The 24,959-nt window shown below is 34.7% G+C and overlaps 2 protein-coding genes across 9 annotated transcripts in view; one reads left to right on the forward strand and one right to left on the reverse strand.

Annotated features, from left to right (window-relative positions):
- LOC145299870 (cytochrome P450 3A24-like) overlaps nucleotides 1–4,467 on the reverse strand; it is a 49,118-nt gene extending 44,651 nt beyond the window's left edge. Inside the window, exons 1-2 of one of the 3 annotated variants that reach the window (XM_080144439.1) lie at nucleotides 4,268–4,467; nucleotides 715–811 (exon numbers count right to left, since the gene is read on the reverse strand). In XM_080144439.1, the coding sequence (XP_080000565.1) occupies nucleotides 715–811; nucleotides 4,268–4,341 (171 nt within the window). In that variant the 5' untranslated portion in view covers nucleotides 4,342–4,467. The remainder of the gene's footprint in view (nucleotides 1–714; nucleotides 812–4,267) is intronic. The other 2 variants (XM_080144440.1, XM_080144441.1) reach the window with 2 other exon arrangements.
- The window catches only part of LOC145299803 (cytochrome P450 3A24-like), a 139,581-nt gene that overhangs the window by 33,222 nt on the left and 81,400 nt on the right, over nucleotides 1–24,959 (forward strand). For 4 of the 6 annotated variants that reach the window (XM_080144435.1, XM_080144437.1, XM_080144438.1 and 1 more), the window contains one exon: nucleotides 21,568–21,724. In XM_080144435.1, the coding sequence (XP_080000561.1) occupies nucleotides 21,648–21,724 (77 nt within the window). In that variant the 5' untranslated portion in view covers nucleotides 21,568–21,647. The remainder of the gene's footprint in view (nucleotides 1–21,567; nucleotides 21,725–24,959) is intronic. The other 2 variants (XM_080144436.1, XM_080144434.1) reach the window with 1 other exon arrangement.

Genomic DNA, 24,959 nt, shown 5'->3' on the forward strand with positions numbered 1-24,959 from the left:
CCTACAATATTTTTGTTTATAATAAATAAGAATAAAGTATTAGTTAAAATATAGTATTTATGCGTATTTTACGACCGGGCAACGAAAAATTTAATAATAGATTACGACCGGGCAACGAAAAAATTAATAATAGATTAATAATTCTATGATTTTATATGAACACTAGCGAAGCATAATTTTTCTAATATATAAAAATTAAATTAGGATTAAAATGATATTAAAATGAAAATAATTATGTTATTAAAACTTTTTTAAGTCGACAGGACGACATAATTCGATTTATGATTATGTTATGGAATAAGCTGATATACCTGTTTCAGGAATGGACTAATCCAGACACTATAAATATATTTACATCTAACACATTATTGAGTAACGATTCATTGCAGTTATAGCCCCTGAATCCCGACGTGTACTTCTGTAACATACTTTCGCTAATACACGTTTTTGTTCATTATACCATTGTGTTTGTCATGATTATTATTGGCATTCAAGGTGACAACAGATGTTTTATTGGATTTTGGAACAATTCATTTTTAAAATAATGTAATATCTAAATTATAATACAGAGTGATATTAGATTTTTTTTAATCTCTTTTTCGATTGGACGATATCATTTTGAATCTGTGTTAAAGGCGATACTATATGCATAAACACTTATATAAATTATCAGCGTTTATCACAATGTTCAAATAAACTAAATAACGTTCGTACCTTTCTTTTTATATCCAGAAAGTTTCCAAGGAATGCTGTTGGTGAAGGACCTTTGATGTTGAGTTTCTCAAAATAACGAAAGTTTTTCCTTCCATATCTGAAGGGCAGAAAACTTGTAATAAACATTAATCATGCAATACTATGAAGGAGGTGTGTGTTTTCATTAGTCATAACTAGTAATGGGACGATTCCAATATTTTTCCCGATTCCGATACAATTACCGATTCCGATTCCGATTATTTATAAATCTCTAAATATTTGACTATATAGTTCTTATTTATTCCCGATTACCGTAAAAACAACTCATGTAAAATATGCATATATTTTCTTGCACGAAAAATTGAAATTTGTGGTGAGTGGAAGATCTATAGATATTTGTTTTGCTATTATTTTAAAATTAATACATATTTATTATTTTAAAATTAATACATATTTATTATTTTAAAATTAATACATATTTATTATTTTAAAATTAATACATATTTATTATTTTAAAATTTATACATATTTATTATTTTAAAATTAATACATATTTATTATTTTAAAATTAATACATATTTATTATTTTAAAATTTATACATATTTATTATTTTAAAATTAATACATATTTATTATTTTATCATTATTACCAGCAGTGGAAGATTTAAGCAAAATTAAATAAAAAAGACAATTTAAAAAAAATCGTTTATGGGATCGGAAAATAGGCACAAATTTTTCCGATTCCGATACCTCCGAATGTTTCGATTTTTCCAACTCCTGATTCCGATTTCGACAAATCGTCCCAACACAAGTCATATCGTTTACAAACGAAGAAGACACTTGACATTTTGAAATGTTCCTATGTATTTACCTCCTCACGAGGGCATAGTAGGTTTTTTTTATGTAGGAAACATCCAATCCCAAAAAGGGGCACTCTGGATAGGAGCAAAAATAAAAATTGACTCAGTCATGAAAGATTTCTCCTCCACTCACCAAGGACAGAAAAGGCGAAGTGTAGCATCAGAACAGATACTACACTGTGATCTTGGTCCAAATGTCCCGATTTTTCCGATTCTCAATTTCGATTAATCGTCCCAACACTAGTCATAACATTTACAAAAGAAAAAAATATTTGAAATTTTAAAATGTAAAAGAATTAGTAAAACACAATTGCATAAAAAAAACTCCTACAACATCAGTCAACGGTCAATAGAGTTAATAGTTTAATGGCTTTTAAACAATTAAACATTCGGATTATAACAGGACAAAAGAATCCGGATTCTGGCAAGAAATATCGATGGGTAAACATTGAAGAATTCGAATGACTGCTTTTGACGACAATCATTACGTAAGCAAGAAAAGTCAATATAGATTAATCGTTATGGAGAAGAAACGAGAGAACGGAAAATGACTTCGCTAATCAAATTAAGAGGTTTCTGTTTCCATTTATCTCAGTGGAACGGGATACTGTACAACCGATCACCAATAACCAATCAATATACACCTGTTTCTTTTTTATTAAAAAATTAACATCCAATTAGGTTGTGTATACTATTACCATATTAGTTGGTGTGTCAAAGGTCGAGGAGCTTTGTATAAGTTTGAAATACCACTCTCGTCAGTCTCTCATTATTTATGACAACATACTACTTACGTCAGTCTGTCAAGTTGGAAATATATTTCCAGATTCGTCCACGCATTTCTAAAGGATGCTATGTCCGTATATCGATCGGTTTGTTATATTTTCAAAAAGTACCTGCATTTTTTAACCATTGTATCGGCATTTAAACAATATTTACTTGCTTTTAAACGAGGGTAAATTTAAGAACAACGTATGTTTTCAATTAGAGATTTATTTAAAATTTAGCTCCCCAAAAGGGCATTATTAATAGAAAAAGTTTATCAAATCGTGCAAAATTCCTCCTTTGAATGACGACAGAGCAGATATTATACTTTGGAAAAATATTTACAAAAAATAAATATTTTACAAATTAAGCACATAGTTCACAAATATGTGGAAGCAGGGTAGAGGTAGTCCTCCTCGTCCTGTCACCCATTTAACCTCACGTATTTCAAGTTACTAAGACTCTTCGTATCTTTTCAAAAAATACATCACCTATTGTTTTCTGGTTTATTTAGAAGTGAAAACAAATATGTTAGTTCTTAAATAAGAATTGGAAATTAAGGAAACTAAATAAAGTGGAGCTCGGAGATGGATAGCTTTTTTTCCCCCAAAATTAAAAATATAAAATTGACCAAACTAAAATTGGAGAATAAGGATCATCAAAAAATAAAATGGAAATACTTCTAACTAACCTAATTAGCTAAGAGACCTCCTTAATTGGGCTTGGGTTTAAAGAAACTCAGATACGGAACATATTCTCTTAACTGACTTCCTATCGTATACACAAGCTCACAATTTGTACCCACCTTTTGTTTCATTCTATGAAATGTAATTTCATTACATCTAAATTTGATCTTAAGCTGATGTTTGGAGAATAAAATCTGACTCAGATGAGAAATAGATCAAACACCGTATACATTTCACAAGTAAAAAAAAATGAGCTTTTTTAGCTTCTGGTGAATGCATTTTAAGTAGTGAGAAGGTAAAATATATCAAGCCAGTCAGACAGTAATCGATGTCTGAAATGAGTTTGGAAACAAACATTTCGTCTAATTCTAAATTAAAAGTTGTTTTAAGTCACCAGTAGAGCTATGCCAAGAGAATATTCTTTTCATAGTTTTGCCTCCCGAGTATATATCAGTTAATATCTTATATGTTTTTAGATAGAGTGATGTGCTTCTCGATTGATTAATTGTGTTTGTGTCGGATATATACTCAAGAGTCAAAACAATGATAAGAATATTCTGTTGTCATAGTCCTAGTCATCAGTGATGATAATAATAAGAATATAGGAGAAGAGGGTCACCGCTTATCAAAGCCGGATATACACCCGAGGATAAGAATTAAGGCGTGATAGATAGCCGGTGAAAAACACAGTGATGATCACGAATTGTGAAACTTGGGAGCATTTGCTTATTAAAGAAAACGACTCGACAGGGACTTGAAACCCCATATTATATTCAGTTTGGAAGCAGCCCTGCGATATTGTGTTTCACGGATGATAGTTCGAGAAAAAAAACTTTTCTAATAGAATTTACGTTTAGTTTTTGGTTCAAATAGATAATAAGTGAATAATTATCAGTTGTTGTAGCTTAACGAGTGTCTCTTGTGAATGTTCTAAGGGAAGCATAGATAGAAGCTCGGTCGAGTACGTGACATGAAAATATGAATAGAGCAAAATAAGACTCAGTGTGTTGCTTCTGTGAGAAAGAGGAAGTAAGTTTGAAAAGAGGGCTTCGCTCACTAGATTTCGAAGCCGGTATTGAACTCTAACTACAGGAAATTATTATCTTAAGAGATTCTTTCCAGATTCGTCAAATATGTCGTCTTCATAACCATTCTAGTTATCGTTAGGATCGCACGTCACAAAATGTCGGGTTGACACTGCCAAGAAAACTCTTTAAGAAGAAAAGGAAATAAAGTTGGATTTAAGAAAAAGAAATGGCTTACAAGTAACAGCACACGACGAAGCTGATCAGTAGGAAGATGATGTCCGACACGTTGAGGGTTCCAATAATATTCATTCTTATGGAAAAAGAAAAACGTCCGGGTTCTATTACATCACACCTCGAATAACGAGAAAATGTGTTTGCGGCGACTGGAAAGTCTTCGTTTATCAATGAGGTTCATGTATTGTTTATTGTTATATGAATTGAGTGAGAAACATTAGATTCATTTTATCAACGCCATCTAATCTTCAGTTGTTCATCTATTTTAAGAAGAGACACTCAATTATTAGTCAGCAGTTTATTAAGTATACGTGTTTTAACAAATCAATTCAGCTACATGACACTTCAAAAACATTAACTTTTGCAGTCAAAAAAAATTAACACAATTATTACTATGTGAATGCAAGCAACATATATACATTGCCGGCAAAAAGAAAGTCCGCACTTGTATTTTTTTTCCAAAACTGCAATTTTAAGCTAAATGTAATGTAGCTGTTTAAACAACCTATACCTCATTTGATTTGCCTTTTATTCTTTTATAATTTTACCTGTTCATATTTGACTTTTAATTGAAATATTCTAGTGTTGACGGCAATTTAAAAAAGTAACTTCAAAATGAGAAGGAAAAAAGAAACTCCGCGACAACAAATTCGCTTAAAACCAGCTTAAATTATCGCCCCTTAATCAGTTTTAAATATTCACTAACAGGCAACAAAGCATCTCTAATCGTGAGGTTATACAACGTAACATTTAGTCCATATGCCACGACTTTTTCTTAGTGATCGTCAGGAGCTCATTAATATCCACCTTTCTGGTTTATCTAATCGAGAAATCGGCCGCAGATTGAAATGTGATGAGAAAACGCTACGAAAAACTGTGCAAAAGCACCAAAATACCAGCAGTGTTCCTGATGCTCCTAAATCTGATCGCGCTAGAGTTACCTCTAACAGAGAAAACAATGCTATCAAGATCCGCATCCTAAGAAACAGATTTGAAACGGCTCCCCAAATCCAACAACAGTGCAATCTTGTTAAAAAGTATTCTGTTTCTACTGTCAAGAACAGATTAAAGGAATTTAATTTGCGAGGATATGTTGCAAGACGCAAGCTAATGATTTCTGCAAAGAACAGAAAGTGCCGTCTGGACTTCGTCAGATGCAATGCGGATCATGATTCTTCATATTGGTCAAAAGTGCTTTTTAGCGACGAAAGCAAGTTCAATAGGCTAGGCAGTGATGGTAGGCAGTACTTCCGTCGGAGGAAAGACGAAGAATTTAATCCTAGGTGCTCGGTTTCAACGCTGCAAGGTGGTAGGGGTTCTGTTTTGGTGTTGGGCATTATTAGTACCAATGGTCCAGGGCATATAGTTCGGTTGCAAGGTCGAATTAATTCGACCAAGTACATTAATATGTTGACTGAGCATTTTCTACACTATTTTGGTAGGAATTTGGATAATAATCCCATCTTCATGCAGGATAATGCTACCATTCACACAGCTGGCAATGTCAAGAGGTTCCTGGGAGAGTATGATATTCCGTGTTTGGATTGGCCTGCACAATCTTCAAACCTCAATCCTATCAGAAACGCATGGCATTACATCAAGCAACAGCTGCGCAATGATAAAATGTCAAATTTGGAAGAATTTTGGACAGAAATTAAAGAAAAGTGGGATGCCCTTTCCCCGGAGTATTGCTGCAGTCTAATTCAAGGAATTCCCAAAAGATTGCAGGCTGTCAAATTGCAGAAGGGCTATGCTACTAAATATTAACTAGTTCATTGTGTTCTTGTCGTATTTGTGTTGAATTAATGTTCTAAAGTTACATTTAAATAACACTTTTCTATTGTGCGGGATTTCTTTTTACCTCCTCAATTTGAAGTTATTTTTTTAAATTGACGTGAACACAAGACTATTTCAATTAAAAGTCAAATATGAACAGGTAAAATTATGGGAGAATAAAAGGCCAATCAAATGAGGTATAGTTTTTTTTAAACAGTTACTTTAAATTTAGCTTAAGTTTGCAGTTTTTGAAAAAGTTACAGGCGCGGACTTTCTTTTTGCCGCCTGTATATATATATATATATATATATATATATATATATATATATATATATATATATATATAAAAGCTTATGAGGAGGAAGTTATTAACCAAGGAGAAGCCAATTCAAAAACCAAATATAAATATAGTTATTTATATTTTAATCCCAACCAAATTAAAAAGCTCAATACATGATCATAAAACTTTTAACGTGACTTTCTGATTATTTCGCTAACAATTTTTCCCTCTGATGAGAAGAAATAGCATTCTTTGAAACTCTGCGGATTAAGAAGCACCCAGCTTTGGAGTATTCTACCGAATAATAAAAACTTTTTGTAAAATTCTACTTTACAACTGTGTATATATATATATATATATATATATATATATATATATATATAAGTCTAGCGGCACTGATGACTTGTGATACAACGAAACAGAACTTATGTCGATGACTACAAATATATTATATATATATATTGTAGTCATCGATCTACAGTACCGTTTCGTTGTATCACAACTCATCAATCCTGTTAGACTAGCACCTCTCCCAAGCCGAGGATTGAACCTAAAACCATTGGATTGACAGTCGGCAGTTCTACCCATGCGATGCCCCCGTTCAGTCTCGAAAGACGAAGGATACTCCCGTAGGTTCAGCTGCATGTGTAATTGTGTGGTAAGTGTTGCGCAATTTCAACCACACATCTCCTGAATCGGAATTACTTTAGTCCAGTTGCAAGGAGAGGTCCAGGGTGACTGGAAACAATGCCGAGATAAGCGGAGAGCACATACAGCACCTAGAAGACTCAAATGGTCACTCATCTGGTACTGGCCAGACTCATTTCATTGACGATTCCATGGCTGACATTTTTAGGGGTGGTCAACTTTGTAAATAATCTGTAAACGGTTGATTGAAATACAAACGCAAATGGAACCCGGAAGGATATTTCTACCCAGAATCAAAGTGAAGTTGATAGTAATGGCAAATAAGGGTTACATGCATCACCCCCTAGCCCCAAATTTCCCGAAGAGGAATGTCATCACCCATTGTAGTTACATGCTATGCCTTACAAGTACCAGGACTTTGAATCAGAATGAGCCTCTGACTAACTTGTAGCATTTGTTCTCCCTCAATGTAAATACCCCTGATTAAGCCTGTTCGATAACGGTCCTACGTAGACAGACTGTCACTCGTGACTAGTTTGATATATAGAATTGAGAATCGACGTCATTGTTTTAGATTAGAAATTCTTAAGTTCAGATGGATTTGTTGCGAGCATAACTGTAGGTTGTTTATTTACCTAATGTATCACAACAAAATAGAGAGATGGTTGTAATAGTGCAGAGCACATGTTGACCATGAAATGATGTCATATCGCAACGTCACAAAATGGTTCGTTGAACGTGATTATTACCTGATCGGGGAGTCTGATTTTGGGTGGCAGAGACAGTGGATCGAAAAGCGGTTCTCTTGATCTAAAAAAAAAAAAATTTTTTTTTTAAATCGATTTCTTGTGGAAAAGCAACAGGGAAATTGAGGCCCATAGCAAGATAAAGAGGCCCCTCAATATTAAGGTAGCAAATTTGCGATGCAGGTTTGAAGTAGTAACATTAATGGTAGAATAGAACTCATTTGTCTTTGAGTCTATCGTTTGTGTTAAGAAAAGTTTATTTCCAGAGACGAGGAGCAGAGGAGATTCAGATGACTCATACAACGACATGCGAATGAAATCGTAAATACCCCCGTCAATCCCGACAAGCAGCAAAGTCCCACCCCTACACACTAGAGATCCCTAGATGTAAGAAAGCCTTCTACTCTAATGGTTTCTTCCGTAGAACTGCTAGACTTTGGAATTCCTTTCCGGGTTCCTGCTTCCCCAACTGTACTGACATGCAGAAGTTCAAATGTAATGTGGACAGACATCTTGTTGCTCAACTCCCTGCAACTTATGTCCCTGATAGTAGTCCCCTACAATGTGCTTTGTTTGGGATGAAACTGTAAAAAATAATAAATAAATAAATGAATAAAAGTTATGTTCGATTTAATAGTAATGAACATCACATTCGACTCAAATACCGAATACGTATTTCTCATGTAAGAAGACTTATAGACCTCTAATTGTTGATGTGCTGTAACGGTGAATATAAAAGAAATTAAGTAACAGGATACATTTCCGTTTATGAAGGGAACAAAATAACAAACAGCTGTAACCCTATGAACAATTAATGAACAATAAAGGAACAGTAAACAATTTATTAACGAGATGTGCCTCGTGCCGAGTACGGTTTTGTTATGTAAAATAATTTAACGAGTTATAAACATTATAAGTAGGAACACAACGAAATACAAGATATTGCAATATAGCTATTTTCGATCCTCAATTCTCTATATCGCAACGGCTACAATTACCAGTCTGTCTTCGTAGACACATTATCTAACAATCCGACAAGCGGCAAAAATCCACCCCTTCAGTGTCGAAGTACACAAATGCTTGAAATCATTCTAGCCTAAGAGTTTCTTTCTCTCGATTTGCTAGACTTTGAAATTCCCTCCCTAATTCCTGCTCTCCTAACTGTACTGACATGCAGAAGTTTAAATGTAATGTAAACAAACATCTTGGTCGTCTCTTTACATAGTCCTATGTACACATAGTCCCAAAGAGTAGCCCTTTACGTCCAAGTGGCAATATGAATAAAGGTAAAAGAAACCTGGGCGAAATTGGAGTAGACAGCGACTGAATAGTTGTTGGAATTAGCATGTAAGGTAAGCAGACGGAAAAAATTACTTATTAATTATATAAAAAAAAGTAAAAATGGATATTGTACACCTTGATCAAGGGAGTTCGGGGCAGTTCAGTTTCGTTTCCAGTACCTTCTCAATTGATTTATCCGTCCTAATTGTGCTGCTAGTACTTATATACTTATATACTTTTATAAAGAAAAATCACAATCCTGTGTGTATATCTGTTTTATTCAAACACATATACTTTTATTCAAAGTCGCAAATTACGCAAGACACTTTTAAAAGCCATATATCACCGGTTTCAGTGTGACCCTGACCTGTTTATAAGAAAAACATAATTCTATTGTGGTCACCAGTAATTCAATTAGTCTTAACATTAACGGCGGAAGTATTAAAATGTATTTATTTAATTCATAATTGTAATTGTCCAAAAACAACACTGAAATTAGGTTAATAAGTTAGTTACCTTCATTTTTCTTTTTAGTTTTCTTTTTATTATCTGTTTTCAAATGTTATTGAATCTGTTACCAAAATATAAAGAGAAAGAGAGCGAGGGTATTTATGTACATGTGTATCTGTGTAGAGCGAGATAGGTATAAGGACAATCTCAGAGATTGAGATAGAGAGAGATAGAGGGGGATTTACTGCTGTTCCTGATATTCATACATGACCTCCCCGACAAAATTGCCTCTGAGATGGGTATATATGCTGATAACACTACACTCTATAACAGGCACGACAGGAAAACGAATGAACCCATATCTAAAGAAATGGCAGAAACACTAGAAGAAGACCTCCAATCTGTAGTGGAATGGGGACAAAAATGGATGGTCACGTTCAATGCTGCCAAGATTAAACTGGTTTCCTTCAATAATTACAAGAAACCTTCTCTGCCAACAATAGCAATGGCCAACGACTCTTTATCTGAGAGTACATCTTTCTAACTCCTTGGCCTAAATTTCACAGGAAACATGAGTTGGAACAATTACATTGAAGGCATTGCCAGGGCCGCTGCAAGAAAGGTGAGCTCTCTCTACCGTGCTAGAAAACTACTAACACCCGAAAGTATCCTGTACCTCTATAAGGCCACCATTCGCCCATCTATGGAGTATTGCTGTCACATTTGGGCTGGTGCATCTGCTACTAGTCTCTCGCTCCTTGACAAAGTTAAAAAGAGAGTCGCAAACCTGATAGGCCCTGAACTGGCATCTAAGCTTCAGCCTCTGTCCCATCGACGAAATGTTGCATCCCTCTGCCTTTTCTACAAGTATTTTAGTGGTGAATGCTCTGACGAACTGCAATCACTTGTGCCCCATGACGTGAGCACTCTCGACAAACCCGACAGGCTACTAAATCCCACCCCCACACTAGATGTAAAAGATCCCTAGATCTAAAAGATATTTCTACTCCAGTAGTTTCTTCCCCAGAACCGCTAGACTTTGGAATTCCATTACAGGTTCCTGCTTCTCCAACAGTACTGACGTGCAGAAATTCAAGTGTAACGTGAACCGATATCTTGCTGCCCAAATCCCTACATAGTACCCCAGTAGTTGTTGGCCCTGATAGTAGTCCCCTACACCAAAGTGGCAATTTGCCTTGTTTGAGGCGAAAATGTAATTAAAAAAAAAAAGAGGAAGATTTTAATAAAAAGATAATGCTACATACACTGGCTTATCTCTTTTATTTTGTTATCCACGCCCCCCTCCCACCGCTAGGTAACACCGGTTAACCCTACTGATAAAATATGACCTACTCTCTCTATCAATGTCAACACATGCAAGCAAATCTAGTCTAACTATAAAAATTAGTGAAGCTTTTTTATCAGTAAATGTTATCTGAGAATTTTGTTATTGTTTTTGCTAATTTTATCTTAGTTGATGTTATTTTAAAAGCAAGGGAGACTACTCAAGCGAAATGAAAGTACGTACCATTGAGATGCGATTTAAAATTTATAAATATTTCAGTTGACTGACAAAATAAATATTTCAATTCGCTAAAATTATTTTTACATGGTAATCACCGCTTATCAAGGCGCGAAAGCCACTCAAGGATAAGGGTTGGTGAGTGTCGGGGGGGGGGTCGGTGAGACAACACCGTGATAATGATTTGTGGTGGAAATTGGAATAATTTGATTATTCAAGAGAGCTCAACAAGAACTTGTTTACATTAATTAGACTTGAAAACGAACATGTTGTAGTCAGTTGGAAAGAAGCCTTGCGGTATAGAGTTCCACAAGTGGGTAGTTCTAGGAATAAAACTTTGTTCATGGCGGTTGCGTTTACTTTTAGGCACTGATAGAGATTAGAGAAAATTGTTGACAGTGATTATAGCTAGGCGAATACTTGTGAATTTTTTTTGCAGGGAGAGGGCATAAATTGAAGCTCAGCCGAGCACGTGTTATGATAATAACGATAAAACAATTATAAGTAACGTACGATCTATTTGGTCGTTCGGAAGAGAAAAATATTCGGTGAAAACTTATGTTCTTTGTTTTGCATTTTTGATGATATGTTAGCGTTTTGAATTTTACGAATTTTAATTAATAAACAATTTGTTACAGTAAACCGTAACAAAGTATCAAATATACTTAATGTGACATAATAGGAATGCTGTGGCTAACAACACAGTCGATCTCTGGTTGTGAAGTACAAAGAAAATACGTGACAAAAAGAGAAGAGTGTTATTTTCACAATATTTTGGTCGATGTAACCTCCGACCTTCTTCATGTGTACCTTATCGAATTCAGGAATGTTTTTGTCCAACTCAGGGATCTGCACGGACTAGAGGCGCAATGGATAAAGTACTTGGTAAAAAATTTAAATTGCACTGTACAGGAGTTACTGTTGATTTTATAAAATATTTTTTCTATATAATGGTTTGAATTAAAGTTAAAAATGCAAAAATCAAATATCATGCTTCAATTGTGCTCTAAACAGAAACATTCATTTCGAACGTGACCCTGTCATATCAAAGAACCTACTATTTTGTATGGCTGGCGTTAGTGCAGTTGTAATGGATTGAATTTAAATTTAAAATGAAAAAGTCAAGTATCATAGTGTAATTATGCTTTAAACAGAAATATTCATTTTGAACGCGTACCTGTCATATCAAAGAACCTACTGCAGATTTTATATGTTGAGCCTTCGACTTGTGTGGTAATAAAGCTTCTCAAATGCACTTGCGATGTTAGGCTGTGTAAGGTGTTAACTTTGACTAAAAGCGCCTGTCCCGTCTTTCATCGGATTTTTTTGATTATCGAACTGCCAGGCACATAAAGTATCTTCGTATAAAATTTAATGAAAATCGGCTCAGCCGTTTCCGAGTCCATAGGAAAGACCTCACACACAAACACACACAGATAGTTTTTTTTATATAATAATAGACATTCATCCCTTCCTACAAGATTCAAGCAATGCCAATTCAATAAAGGTGAGATAACATTTGTTTAATTTAGATTCCTCGCGCAGGCCAACTTTACAGGAAATGTCCATTGTTTCTTGGCTAAAAAGACGTTTTATGATGATTTTTTACACAGAAATCACCACTTATCAAGGCCCGGAGGCCACTCAAGAATAAGGGTTAATGGCTATACAATAGTCAATGTGATTATAGCGTTTTTAACATAGGTAGTGAGATTTTTGTAAGTTGGATTACATAGTTCATCAAGAACTTGTTTACATTGGACTTGAAGACAATCAGATTTAGCCAAATTATACCTGACCACGAACTCACTAGGTCACAAAAAGTTCAAAGAGAGATAATAATGATTGTATTTCAGACACTGATGAAAATAGTTTATCTGTGACAATAGAGAATTTTAATCGAACGAATGACATCCCAAACTCATCAGGTACAAACCCGAAATAGCTACGATTTAAATGCAATACCAAGTAAATGCCGACATAAAGTTTGTATAAATAAAATATCACATTTGATCTAGTTATACTTTTCTGGGGATTGAAAGTTCAATCTTCAGTGCAGACGACACCCAAGATACAATTGCTAATTGCTTAGAAAATGGCTGACATAACAAGAACATGATATCCCCGTGGATTAAGTAAATGGTTCCGTTCGAAATTCCGTGTAGATTCCCTAGTTTTGACAGAGAGATTCCCGTTCGACAAGATACACTTGAATAACGTCAGCAGTTATATCGAGCTAAACGTTGTGAAAATACCACTCAAGCAGGAATCGATATAATATACGATCGTAAGTAATCCTTGCCACAAAAATTCAGAATCGCAAAAAAAAAAAAAAGAATAGAAAACTCAGCTTTCCTATAATAAGTCGCACACGGTCACGTGATCATTAAGGAAAAAGAAACGTCTATAACAGATGGCAGTGATATATGACGAAAACCGTTTCCCTGGCCAGCAAGAACAACACGCATCACTTCTAGATCAGTTTCTGACATCAGTTCGCGAGGATTGTATAACAAATGCTGACAGCCCACTCGGGAACGCTGATCATGCAGTGATAATGGTCGAAATCTCCCTAAACTCTAGACTCAAAACTGAAGAGCCAGTGCTCAAAACAACGAGATATTATAAAAAGGCTGACTGGGAAGCCATCAGAGATCTTATCAGAGATGCCCCATGGGGAAATATTTTTTCACTTCCTGCTGAACAGTGCGCAAATGAGACCACTGAATGGTTCAAAACAGCAATTGAAGCACATGTTCCCATGCGGAAATTTCATAGCAAGCCCCACTCTCCCCAATGATTTACTTCTACTTCCGCAACTGCCATTGCTCAAAGGCAGTATGCATACCGCAGATTTAACCGACATAAGTCTAGTTCAAACAGACAGAAGTATATAGAAGTTAGAAGTAACGTTAAGAAAGAAATAGCGACAGCTTAGAGAGAATTTACTGAAACCACTAAAAACCGCATCGAAGCACAAAAAATTAGGAACGCGTGACTTCTGGAAAATCTACAACAGTGTATTAAATAATGGGCAATCAACAATTCCCCCCATTAACCAACAATCACGAGGTTGTTTGCTCAGCGATCGACAAGGCTAATATGCTTGCCAGTCGGTTTGCCTCAAACTCAACACTGGACCCTTCCAACCACCCCCTGCCTGACTTTCCTTTACGGACAGACGCCACGCTAGACGATCTAAAAATCCCCCCTGCTCAGGTGCATGCTATCATAAAAACCCTTGACACTTCAAAAGCATATGGACCTGATCTCATCCCAGCTGTGCTATTAAAAAAGTGCTCAGTCGAAGTAGCTCCAGTTCTCTCCAAACTCAACAACAAATGCATTAATGAATCATGCTTTCCGGACTGTTGGAAAACTGCTTCTGTAGTACCAGTATTCAAGAATTCTGGCGAAAGAACTGACCCATCAAATTATCGCCCCATTAGCCTCCTCCCACTTTTCGCCAAAATATTTGAGACCATAATTAACCATGCTCTAGTCCGTCACCTTACAGATACCAAACTTCTGAATGACAAACAATATGGATTTAGACAAGCCCGTTCCACAGCAGACATCCTCACTGTAATCTCTGAACGTATATACCCTTCACTGGACAAAGTGGTGGAGGGTAGAGCGGTAGCTCTAGATATATCTAAGGCTTCTGACAGGGTATGGCATGAGGGTGTCCTCAGGAAAATTGGATCGTACTGTATCACTGGTAGAATACTAAGCATAATTTAATCATTCTTAGATAAGAGAAAAATCAAGGTCGTCCCCGATAGTCGTACATCTAAACAATATGATATAAATGCAGGAGTGTCTTATGGGTCTATCCTTGGATCTCTATTATTCCTAATATTCATAAATGACCTCCCTGACAAAATTGTCTGTGAGATATAAGGTCTATATGCTGATGACACCACGCTCTATAATAGACACGACAGGGAAACAAATGCACACATATCTAAAGAAATAGCAGAAACACTAGAGGATGACCTCCAATCTGTAGTGGAATAGCGGCAAAAATGGATGGTCACCTTCAATGCTGCCAAGACTAAACTGGTTTCCTTCAATAATTACAAGAAACCTTCTCTACCAACAATAGCAATAGTCAGTGACTCTCTATTTGAGAGTACATCTTTCAAACTGCTTGGCCTAACGTTCACAGGAAACATGAGTTGAAACAATTACATTGAAGGCATTGCCAGGGCCGCTGCGAAGAAGGTAGGCTCTCTCTACCGTGCTAGAAAACTACTGACACCTGAAAGTATCCTATACCTCTATAAGGCCACCATTCGCCCATGTATGGAGTATTGCTGTCACATGTTGGCTGGTGCATCTGCTGCTAGTCTCTCGCTCCTAGACAAGGTTCAAAAGAGAGTCGCCAATCTGATAGGCCCTGAACTGGCATCTAAGCTTCAGCCTCTGTCCCATAGACGAAATGTTGCATCCCTCTGCCTGTTCTACAAGTATTTTAGTGGTGAATGCTCTGACAAACTGCAGACACTTGTGCCCCCACGACGTAGACACCCTCGACAAACCCGACAGGCAGCTAAATCCCACCCCAACACAGTAGATATCCCTAGATGTAAAAGATCTTTCTACTCCAGTAGTTTCTTCCCCAGACTCTGGAATTTCATTCCGGGTCCCCGCTTCCCCAACTGTATTGACATGCAGAAGTTCAAGTGTAACGTGAACCGACATCTTGCTGCCCAAATCCCAACACAGAGCCCCAGTAGTTGCTGCCCCTGGTAGTAGCCCCTACACTAAAGTGGCAATTTGCCTTGTTTGCGGTGAAAATGTAATAAAAAAAAAATTTTTTAATAGCGTTTCGTCCAAAATCAAATTTCAACTACGATAACGAAGAAAATAATCAAGTGCGCAAAAAATAGATGAAGCCAATGAAAAGTATTTCGACTACGCTGAAGGTACAGGTATAATACTCAAAGATATTACCCCCAGTACCTAGACTATGCAGAGTATAAAATGATTTTACATTTTAACGTCTGTTTTATTCTACAAGTATATTATGGTACAGTCTAGATGACCAATAAGTTCTAAGTTCGAATCAAGTATACACTAATTCTTATGAAAGAGGTATAAAACCGTACTCTCAATTACGACTAAAATATCAACTTGAAATAATAAATCTTGCATATTAATGATTAGGTATAGTGCTTCACTGAATATTAAAGTCTATTCGTTTCTCGATTCTTCCATTGATTGTTTTCTTCTTACAATATCCATATTTGATTCTGGTTTGTTAAATCTTTTGGTGGACTCTTTCGTTATGTTGTTATGCATAATAAAATATAATTCTATGTAGATCATTCCAGAAGATACTTTGACCTGGTCGGAATTATTTTCCTGCAGCCTCCATCTTTAAATGGTTCTAACTCTGTATGTCAATGTTGATTCACTTTCATTGGTTTTATAAAAATAATATAGGGGAAAAAAGAATATATATATATTTATATATATATATATATATATATATATATATATATATATATATATATATATATATATATATATGTATATATATATATATATAAAGACCTCTTCTTTGTGTTGGGCACTTTGTAAAAATATTTTTACGCGTATTTAAGCGATTAAGCGAAGCCCACTATTTGTTTGTAAACAAACTGATAGTTTGAGCACTGTGCAACGGGCAAATATGAATGTAATACATATTTGAGGAGAAATATTTGCAGGTATTGATTCGTGGTACGATGGTTAGAGCTGCCGGCTGTCAACACGACGGTTGTAAGTTCGATCCACAGATGGGAAAAAGAGTATGTCTAGTCGTACTGATCAGTTGTGATATAACGAAACAGTACTGTATGTGGATGACTATTCAAAAGTAAAAAACATTAAATTTCAACGAGGTAGTTGATACTACTCAATTAAGAAGATCATATATGTTATTTTATGTGATATATTTTCATGTGGAAAAAGTAGTCTTATAAAATTGAGAATTTTTTTAAATAAAATAAATAAATAAATTTTAGTTCGTGTTCATTAGTCGCCAGTATAACTTACAATTAGTTATTTACAATCTAACATACATAAAACTTAACTGTAATAAAATGTACAGTAACAACTTTTATAAATTATACACACACACACACACACACACATACACACACACACACATATATATATATATATATATATATATAAAGCTGAATGTCTGTGTGTGTGTGTGTGTGTGTGTGTGTGTGTGTGTGTGTGTGTGTGTGTGTGTGTCTGGTCACGAATAGGCTCCTATATGGTTGACTATTTTAAAAAAACTGATTGCATATAATGATAGAAGATGTATCGAGGCACATGAATGGATATGTTTGATCTGGCAGAACGGTGGTCCATTAAAATTGTGGGGTCTGCATTCGCGCCTGGTCCACAAAATATGGAAATAAAAAAATTTAAAACTTAAAAAAAAAAATGTTTACAAGTGTTTTTGATATAGATATACATACGAATACTTTGATAAGTATGTTTTAACTTAAATAGGGATGGCATAATAAAATTGTGGGGTCTGCGTTTGCGCCTGGCCTCCATAGAATGGAAATAGGCACAAACTTTAATGAAAACTTTTCATATCTATCTTCGTAAGTATATTTTGATAATTATGTTTCAGTTTGAAGAAATATGGTATAATAAAACTATGGAGTGTTCGTTCGCGCCTGACCTCCATAGAATGGAAATATGCCACACAGTTTAACAAGGTTTTTTTTAATATAGATCCACAGAATATTGTGATAAGTGTTTCAGTGTGAACAGGTATGGTATAATAAATGATGGGGTTTATCTATTTTATTTTTACTTTCATCATATTTTGCTTTGGTTTTGATACTCCCAAATTCGAAGCTATCTCTTTACAACCCTTCCTTTTCATAACCTATCATACTTTCATAAATCAGAGCCCATTTTCTGTAGGCTGATTTGGAACCCAGTCAAGGACGGGCACTTTTGCTAGTATATATATATATATATATATATATATATATATATATATATATATATATATATATAAGCTCGAACAAAGTTAATAATGAAATACATCAAAACCATATCTTATATATATATATATATATATATATATATATATATATATATATATATATATATAACTACTTCATTTACTCACGCAAACTTAATATACGAAAGTATAGATTTATGCGTAAACTTTAAGTATTTACTTCAAAAGTGCTCAATACGTAGGTAGAGCTAGTTAGTAATTTATAAAATATATACGGCGATTAAGCTACACCGAATATTCTGCGTTTCATCCATTGTAGGATTCGTCAGGCTTATGCGCGAATTTTGTGGTTGCTTCTTGTTTTTATATATGTTGAGGATTTCTAGTTAGCCAATCAGCTTTCTAGTATCCACCGCGCCCCCTCCTATCAGCCAATGGGCATGCATTTTATCGAACAAAGGATCTGTTTTAGAACTAGGTTAGTGGTTTAAGGTGGATCTTTCCCTCCTTTTTTTCATATATGTATGAATATACCTATGTGTATTTCTTTTTTTTATATATATGAATATACCTATGTGTACACACACATGCACACATATACACACACACATATATATATATATATATATATATATATATATACATATATGTGTGATCGTTTATGTATATTCATGTTTATTTAATTTATTTATTTGTTTGTTTTCTATTGTTATTGTTAGTTTTAAAGCTATTTTGTATCGCTATCCTAGAGTAAGTTTTATTTTGTGAACACAGTGGTTTGCTATTTCTCGTCTACAGTTTAATAGATTTTGAGGTTCTTTAAAGTACAGGATATCAAATTTTTCATGAAGGCATAATTTACATGGGTCGTCTAAATGTCTGCACGTGGTAGCTTGTCTCATTATTTTCCATTCGACTATCGGCGAATATCCTCTTTCTTTGAGTTCCCAGTATTTATTCACTAGTGTTGTTTTTATACGGTGTTTTTTATTTTTGAAGGTACTTTTGTGGTCATAGTATCGGGTTTTAAAATCTAAGGAAGTCATGCCTATGTAATATTTCTTGTTATTCGGGTTTTCTTTCGCGAATATTGTTGCTTGATAAACTACACTTTTTGTTGTTCTTGATAAACAACACTTTTTGTTGTTCTTGATAAACTACACTTTTTGTTGTTTGTCCAAAATAAATGTCTAACAAACCGCACAAACAGAAAGGCTCAGCATATAAAGTAAGCAATGGGTTGTTTTTGATGTGACAGGGACGCATTAAAAATAAATGTTTCTCTGTAGAGCACAACAGAACCATGGTACTTTACTTTTGCATTATAAATTTTAATCCAAGCCATGATCATTACACATGCAGAAATGCCCGCCGAATAAAATCAACAGTACTTTGATATGGCAGGTGTGCGATCTACCTGAATGTTTCTGTTTAAAGTATAATTAAACCATAATATTTGAATTTTGCATCTTACCTTTATTTCAATTCATTATATAAAAATAATTTTATAAAATCAACAGAAGGTTCGCTACAGTGAAATATAAAGTACAATTTATTGTAGATTAAGTCACTGCCGGGAGGCATGTGAACTTTCCTCCCGGTACACTGCGATGAGTCCCCTAATTAGAGGAGATAATCAATCAATCTGATTGAAAAATGGCGATTTTACCGATTTCAATAACAATAAAATATGGGAGGGTGAAACATTTGTTGATCCTCATTTAATCTCGGGCAATGTCGAGTCTCCCCGCCTATATATATATATATATATATATATATATATATATATATATATATATATATATATATATATATATATATATATATATATAAGGTGCCTTAAATAAGTTTCCAGGCATTTTTATACGGGCAGTTAAAATCGTCATAGACACTTGAAAATTCAGTATGGTATTGCTATATATCTTATGAGATAACTGACCAATTTTAACGATTTCAGGTTCATATCAACAGCTGCAGTGTGAATTGGAATACGCCCTACTAAAGCCTGATTGTCACATCTGGTTAACTTCAAAAATGCAATCAGGACGTGAGGACATTTAAAAGAACGATATGCAATGAAATTCTGTTTTAAACTTGGAAACAATGCCAGAGAAACGTATGGAATGCTTCAAACTGCTTTCGGACCAACTAGCATGAATCGAGCAAAAGTTTTTGAGTGGCATAAGCGATTCAAGGAAAGCCAGAAGTGTGAGAGATGATGAGAGGTGTGGGAGAAGTAAAGAAGTCAGAACACTAGAGTTGATTGGCCAAATAAAGAATTTCATGAATAAGGACCGTCGTGTGTCTATAGAGACAATACGTGCACAAACTTCAGCCTCTGTCCCATCGTCGAAACGTTGCATCCCTCTGCCTGTTCTACAAGTATTATAATGGTGAATGCTCTGAAGAACTGCAAGCACTTGTGCCCCCACAACGTGAACAACCTCGACAGACCCGACAAGCTGCAAAGTCCCACCCCCACACTGTAGAGATCCCTAGATGTAAAAGATCTTTCTACTCCAGTAGTTTCTTCCCCAGAACTGCTAGACTTTGGAATTCCATTCCAGGTCACTGCTTCCCCAACTGTACTGACATGCAGAAGTTCAAGTGCAACGTGAACCAACATCTCGCTGCCCTAATCCCTACATAGTACCCCAGTAGATGTTTCTCCTGATAGTAGCCCCCTATACCAAAGTGGCAATGTGCCTTGTTTGGGGTGAAAATGTAATAAAAAAAAATAAAAAAAAGTTTGATGTCAGTGTGGGAACTGTACACACAATCATTTGCGAGGAACTGAAGATGCGAAAGATTTGCACGAAGTTTGTCCAAAGCATGTTGAGAGAAGCTCAGAAAGAAAGCCGTTCTCGTGAAAGCAGATGGTTGATCTAAGAAATTCAGATTCCGCAATTCTTGATGCTTTGGTGAACTGCGATGAAAGCTGGATATACTACTATGACCAAGTTCCCATTAGAATCATGGTGGCTCTCCTTGACCCAAGAAGATCAGACAGAACAAATCTTTTGATGCTTCCTTCTTCGTTTTCTTTTTTTTTTTTTTTTTTTTTTGACAGCACTGGAATGATTTACATACACTGTGTTCCCACTGGACAGACAGTTAACAAGCAATACTATGTTGAGCTTTTTAGGGAATTAAGGAAGAGATTCCGTTGGAAGAGTTCAACAAATTATGCCATATATATATATACATATGTGTGTGCGCGCACGCGCGTGTGTGTGTGTTCGTGTGTGTGTGTGTGTGTGTGTGTGTGTGTGTGTGTGTGTGTGTGTGTGTGCGTGTGCGTGTGTCTGTGTGTGTGGAGAGAGAGTGTATGTATGCGAGGGTTGAGAGAGAGAGGGGGGTTAGAGAGTGGAAAGAAGCGAAATGACAGAGATCCTGGTAAATTAAAATATTAAAAATAAAGTTTACATTTTTCTATCCGAATTCACAGTCGGATCGATGGGTACTTTGATCCTTTGCTAATCGATCTGGACTGATAAAAAAATCATTGATATCAAATGATTAAGAGGTAAATTAGTTCAATATGCATTGTTTTTTTGTGTCTACATAAACTATTTTTTTTCTTTCCCATTTTCATGGTTGGTTTTCAATTCAGCATTTCATTGTAGTTGAAGAATACGTATCACCACCGACGGTTTTCGAACCTAAGATCATCGGTTGGAATCATCACCTAAAATGGATCTTTCCGGCTGGTTGTTCAGCATCACCAATGTCGCCTTGATCATCCTGATTTTGCTGCTCAGCATCTATTAGTAAGTTGCTTTCAATCTTTTTCTCTATTCTATGGTAACTATTTTTATTGGTAGAATTTAGTGGGGGCATATAGTAATGATTAATAACGCAATTTCTCTTCGGACTATTGTCTTAACGTTGTTTTTTTTTTTTATTTCGACTCCATTTTGGCAAATATAATCACTTCCAAGCCTTGTATACACTGATGCTTTTTTTCAATTTACTTTTTTGCTAAAGCAATACTATTTCTAAAGGCTAAAAGTTACAGATGGTAAGGGTTAATGGGATGGATAGATTAACACTTAGAACAATGCTGAACATTATGAGACGATTGAAAATCTCCAAATGCTAACCACTCTAAACAAACTTAAATCTAAATAAATAGAAATGTAAAAAAAAAAATAACAACTTTCGATACTTATGTATCTTTTGACTCTGATTTTTGTGACGTTGGCGCGGCCGCGGCCGACAACTAACGAAAACCGACGGAAAAGGTCGAGCTGTGATCGGAGACGCCGGGAAACTTAAATAACAAAAAGAGATTAATAGTGTAACCAAAACGCAACAAATAAAGCCCCAAAAATCTTAATTGTAATAAATCATTTTATTTGTTTGTTTTAACTCTGAAGAATTAGAAGCAAAAAATATTTTAATGTTTGTTATTTTTTAATACAATTTTTTTCTACAAAATTGTTTTGTTCTTTTTTGTTTTCATTTTTTGGGGAGTTAAAGTTTATTTTTTTGTTCGTGCTTTTTATCTTTATTTTTCTGACATTTTTTTCAAGAGAAATTAGAGAACAGTAGATTTTTTGTAGTTCTTATGTTTACATCTATTTTTTATCAAAGACATTGAAATATATGTATATATATATATATATATATATATATATATATATATATATATATATATATATATATATATTTGCTTTTATAAAGTTGCAAAAATATTATCTATTTTTTTTTTTTTTTTTTTTTTTTGTTTATTCGTGGGAGAGGAATTTATTAGAGAACTTGATATTTCTTGCGGAACATATTTTTCGACTTACTGTTTGAAGGTCCTGTTATTTAAGTTTCCTAGCGTCTCCGGCTTTTTCCGTCGGTTCTCGTAAGCAGTCGGTTGCGTCTGCGCCAACGTCAACAAACTTAGGGTCAAATGATGCATAAGTATAATTTTGTTTTCTTGTTATTTCGTGATGACACGAGTGTTAAAGCAAAAAAACTTAAATATTGCAACTTTAAGAATTGATTATATAATGTTATAAATTGATTTTTTTTTTTAAATCTCAATGCTGCAATATTTTAAGTTATAAATTTACTATATTTTTTACTAGAATATCTTGTCCTTTTCTTTTCCAGTTTTAACGACTAGTCCTTTTCTTTTTCATGTTGAAGCTTAACCATATTACTTTTCATGCTGGCATTTTTCTATTGTAATCCATGATTTTTCCAGGCTTTCAATAAATTCACTTGTTTTTTGTTTAATTTCAGTCTTTTTTCCCCCATAAACACATATGTAATAACAATGTACGGCACTCGTCTGCTTTCAATAAAATCCCCCAATTATCTCCCTTTGTTACTTCTCTTTCTGCGACAGCAGTGAATTAGTAGCAACAATAGTCGCTGAAGCTACGTGATTGCTATGGAAACCAGTCATAAAAAGCGTCACTCATCTCCTTACATATTTTTACGATTTTGAACACCAGAAAATTTATAACTCTTGTTTTACTGAACGAAAATTGAAAAAAAAAAATTAACATTATAGCTGAGAAGGTGTTCTATAAACTGTAATAATTGTTTGAAATTTGGTCGAAAAATAAGTGAGCGGTGAAGCTTTAAAGCAGTTCTAAATGACCAAAACTGCCACTTAACCATATATTCAAACACTACCGTGTTTGATGATACTAAATTTAAAACCTCCAATTTAATCATTAGAAACAATAACAATAAACCAAACTAATGTAGTGTATGAATTTATTTCCCCATTCGAAGAATGTCTCCGAACCAAAACTTTTTAAAACTTATGCAACGCATACATAGGCCACACACTAACAACATTCTCCGCGTTACTAACCTATCATTTAACTGACAATAGTGTCATATGACAACACCTAACATTCCAGTATAAAAATCTACACTCGTCCGACATTAGAAATATCTTAACTAACAATACTAAAATTCGATACGGTAACAACTGCACACGACGACTAAAATTACTTATAAAAAACTACAGCCCTTTTTTAACCGTATCTCATTTAACACCGGGACAAATATACTACACAATTACCGCAATTCCAATAAATTATAATTATTTCCAATGGCATTTTGTATTCCATTAAGATGGTTTGTTTTCTTTTTTGAGATTATGTGGTGCACTGAACGATTTTAGTAAATCCATTTACAATAGTGAGTGCTAGTTCAGCTAATTATATAATGCGAATAAGTAAGTGGTTTCAGTCCTTTCTGTGACCCGATTTCTCTATCAAACTTTCACTAATTTATGACCAAAAAATCAATATTTAATTTGATCCTATTTATAAGTTTGTTTAAAGTGATTTTTACGATCGCGCCGTCATGAAAATAGCATCTTATTATTTTGATAAATAGGTTAACTTATGAACTGGGTCAAACATTCTTAAATATCGGTGCATTGCGATAACAAATAGATATAGGTTTGTTTATGCTTATTTTAGGTCGCACGTGTCTCATAAAAGAATCAATAATTTTCCTTTGTCAAGTGTCTTAAGGGTAAAAAGAGAATGCAAGCTTTCTTTTTCGTCGACTATCTAAAAATATGCGGACGTCTTTTCAGAAATACCACGACAGCAAGATTTTGCAACCTTATTGATCACGTGTCATTGCGGACTTCCTGTCCATGGCGTCATATACTGACACATAGCTCTCATTCACATCTTTAAGTTCTACGTTATCTAAATTCATGTAAAAAAAATTCAATTTTCAACACGATTTTAACATATCGACAGCAAATATTGCTACAGCTTCTGTTATTAAAAAGAAACAGGCGTATGCACAGAATCTACGAAGACCTTGACTTATGATTATCTGGTCTGCATGAAGTTAGACGTAGTTATTTTATGCCTGCAATATCGCAGGCTTTTGCCACTCGACACCCAACGCTATATAACCCAGTAGCTGAATACGAGATCAGCGAAAGTTTGGACAAATACACAAAGACATGGTGGTATACACAAACAGCATTGTTATTTTTAATCCACGGATTTGCGGTCCCCATGTATG

The sequence above is a fragment of the Euprymna scolopes genome, chromosome 2, assembly GCF_053919585.1.
Source record: "Euprymna scolopes isolate OS-2025 chromosome 2, ASM5391958v1, whole genome shotgun sequence".
NCBI classification, from domain to species: Eukaryota; Metazoa; Mollusca; class Cephalopoda; order Sepiida; family Sepiolidae; genus Euprymna; species Euprymna scolopes.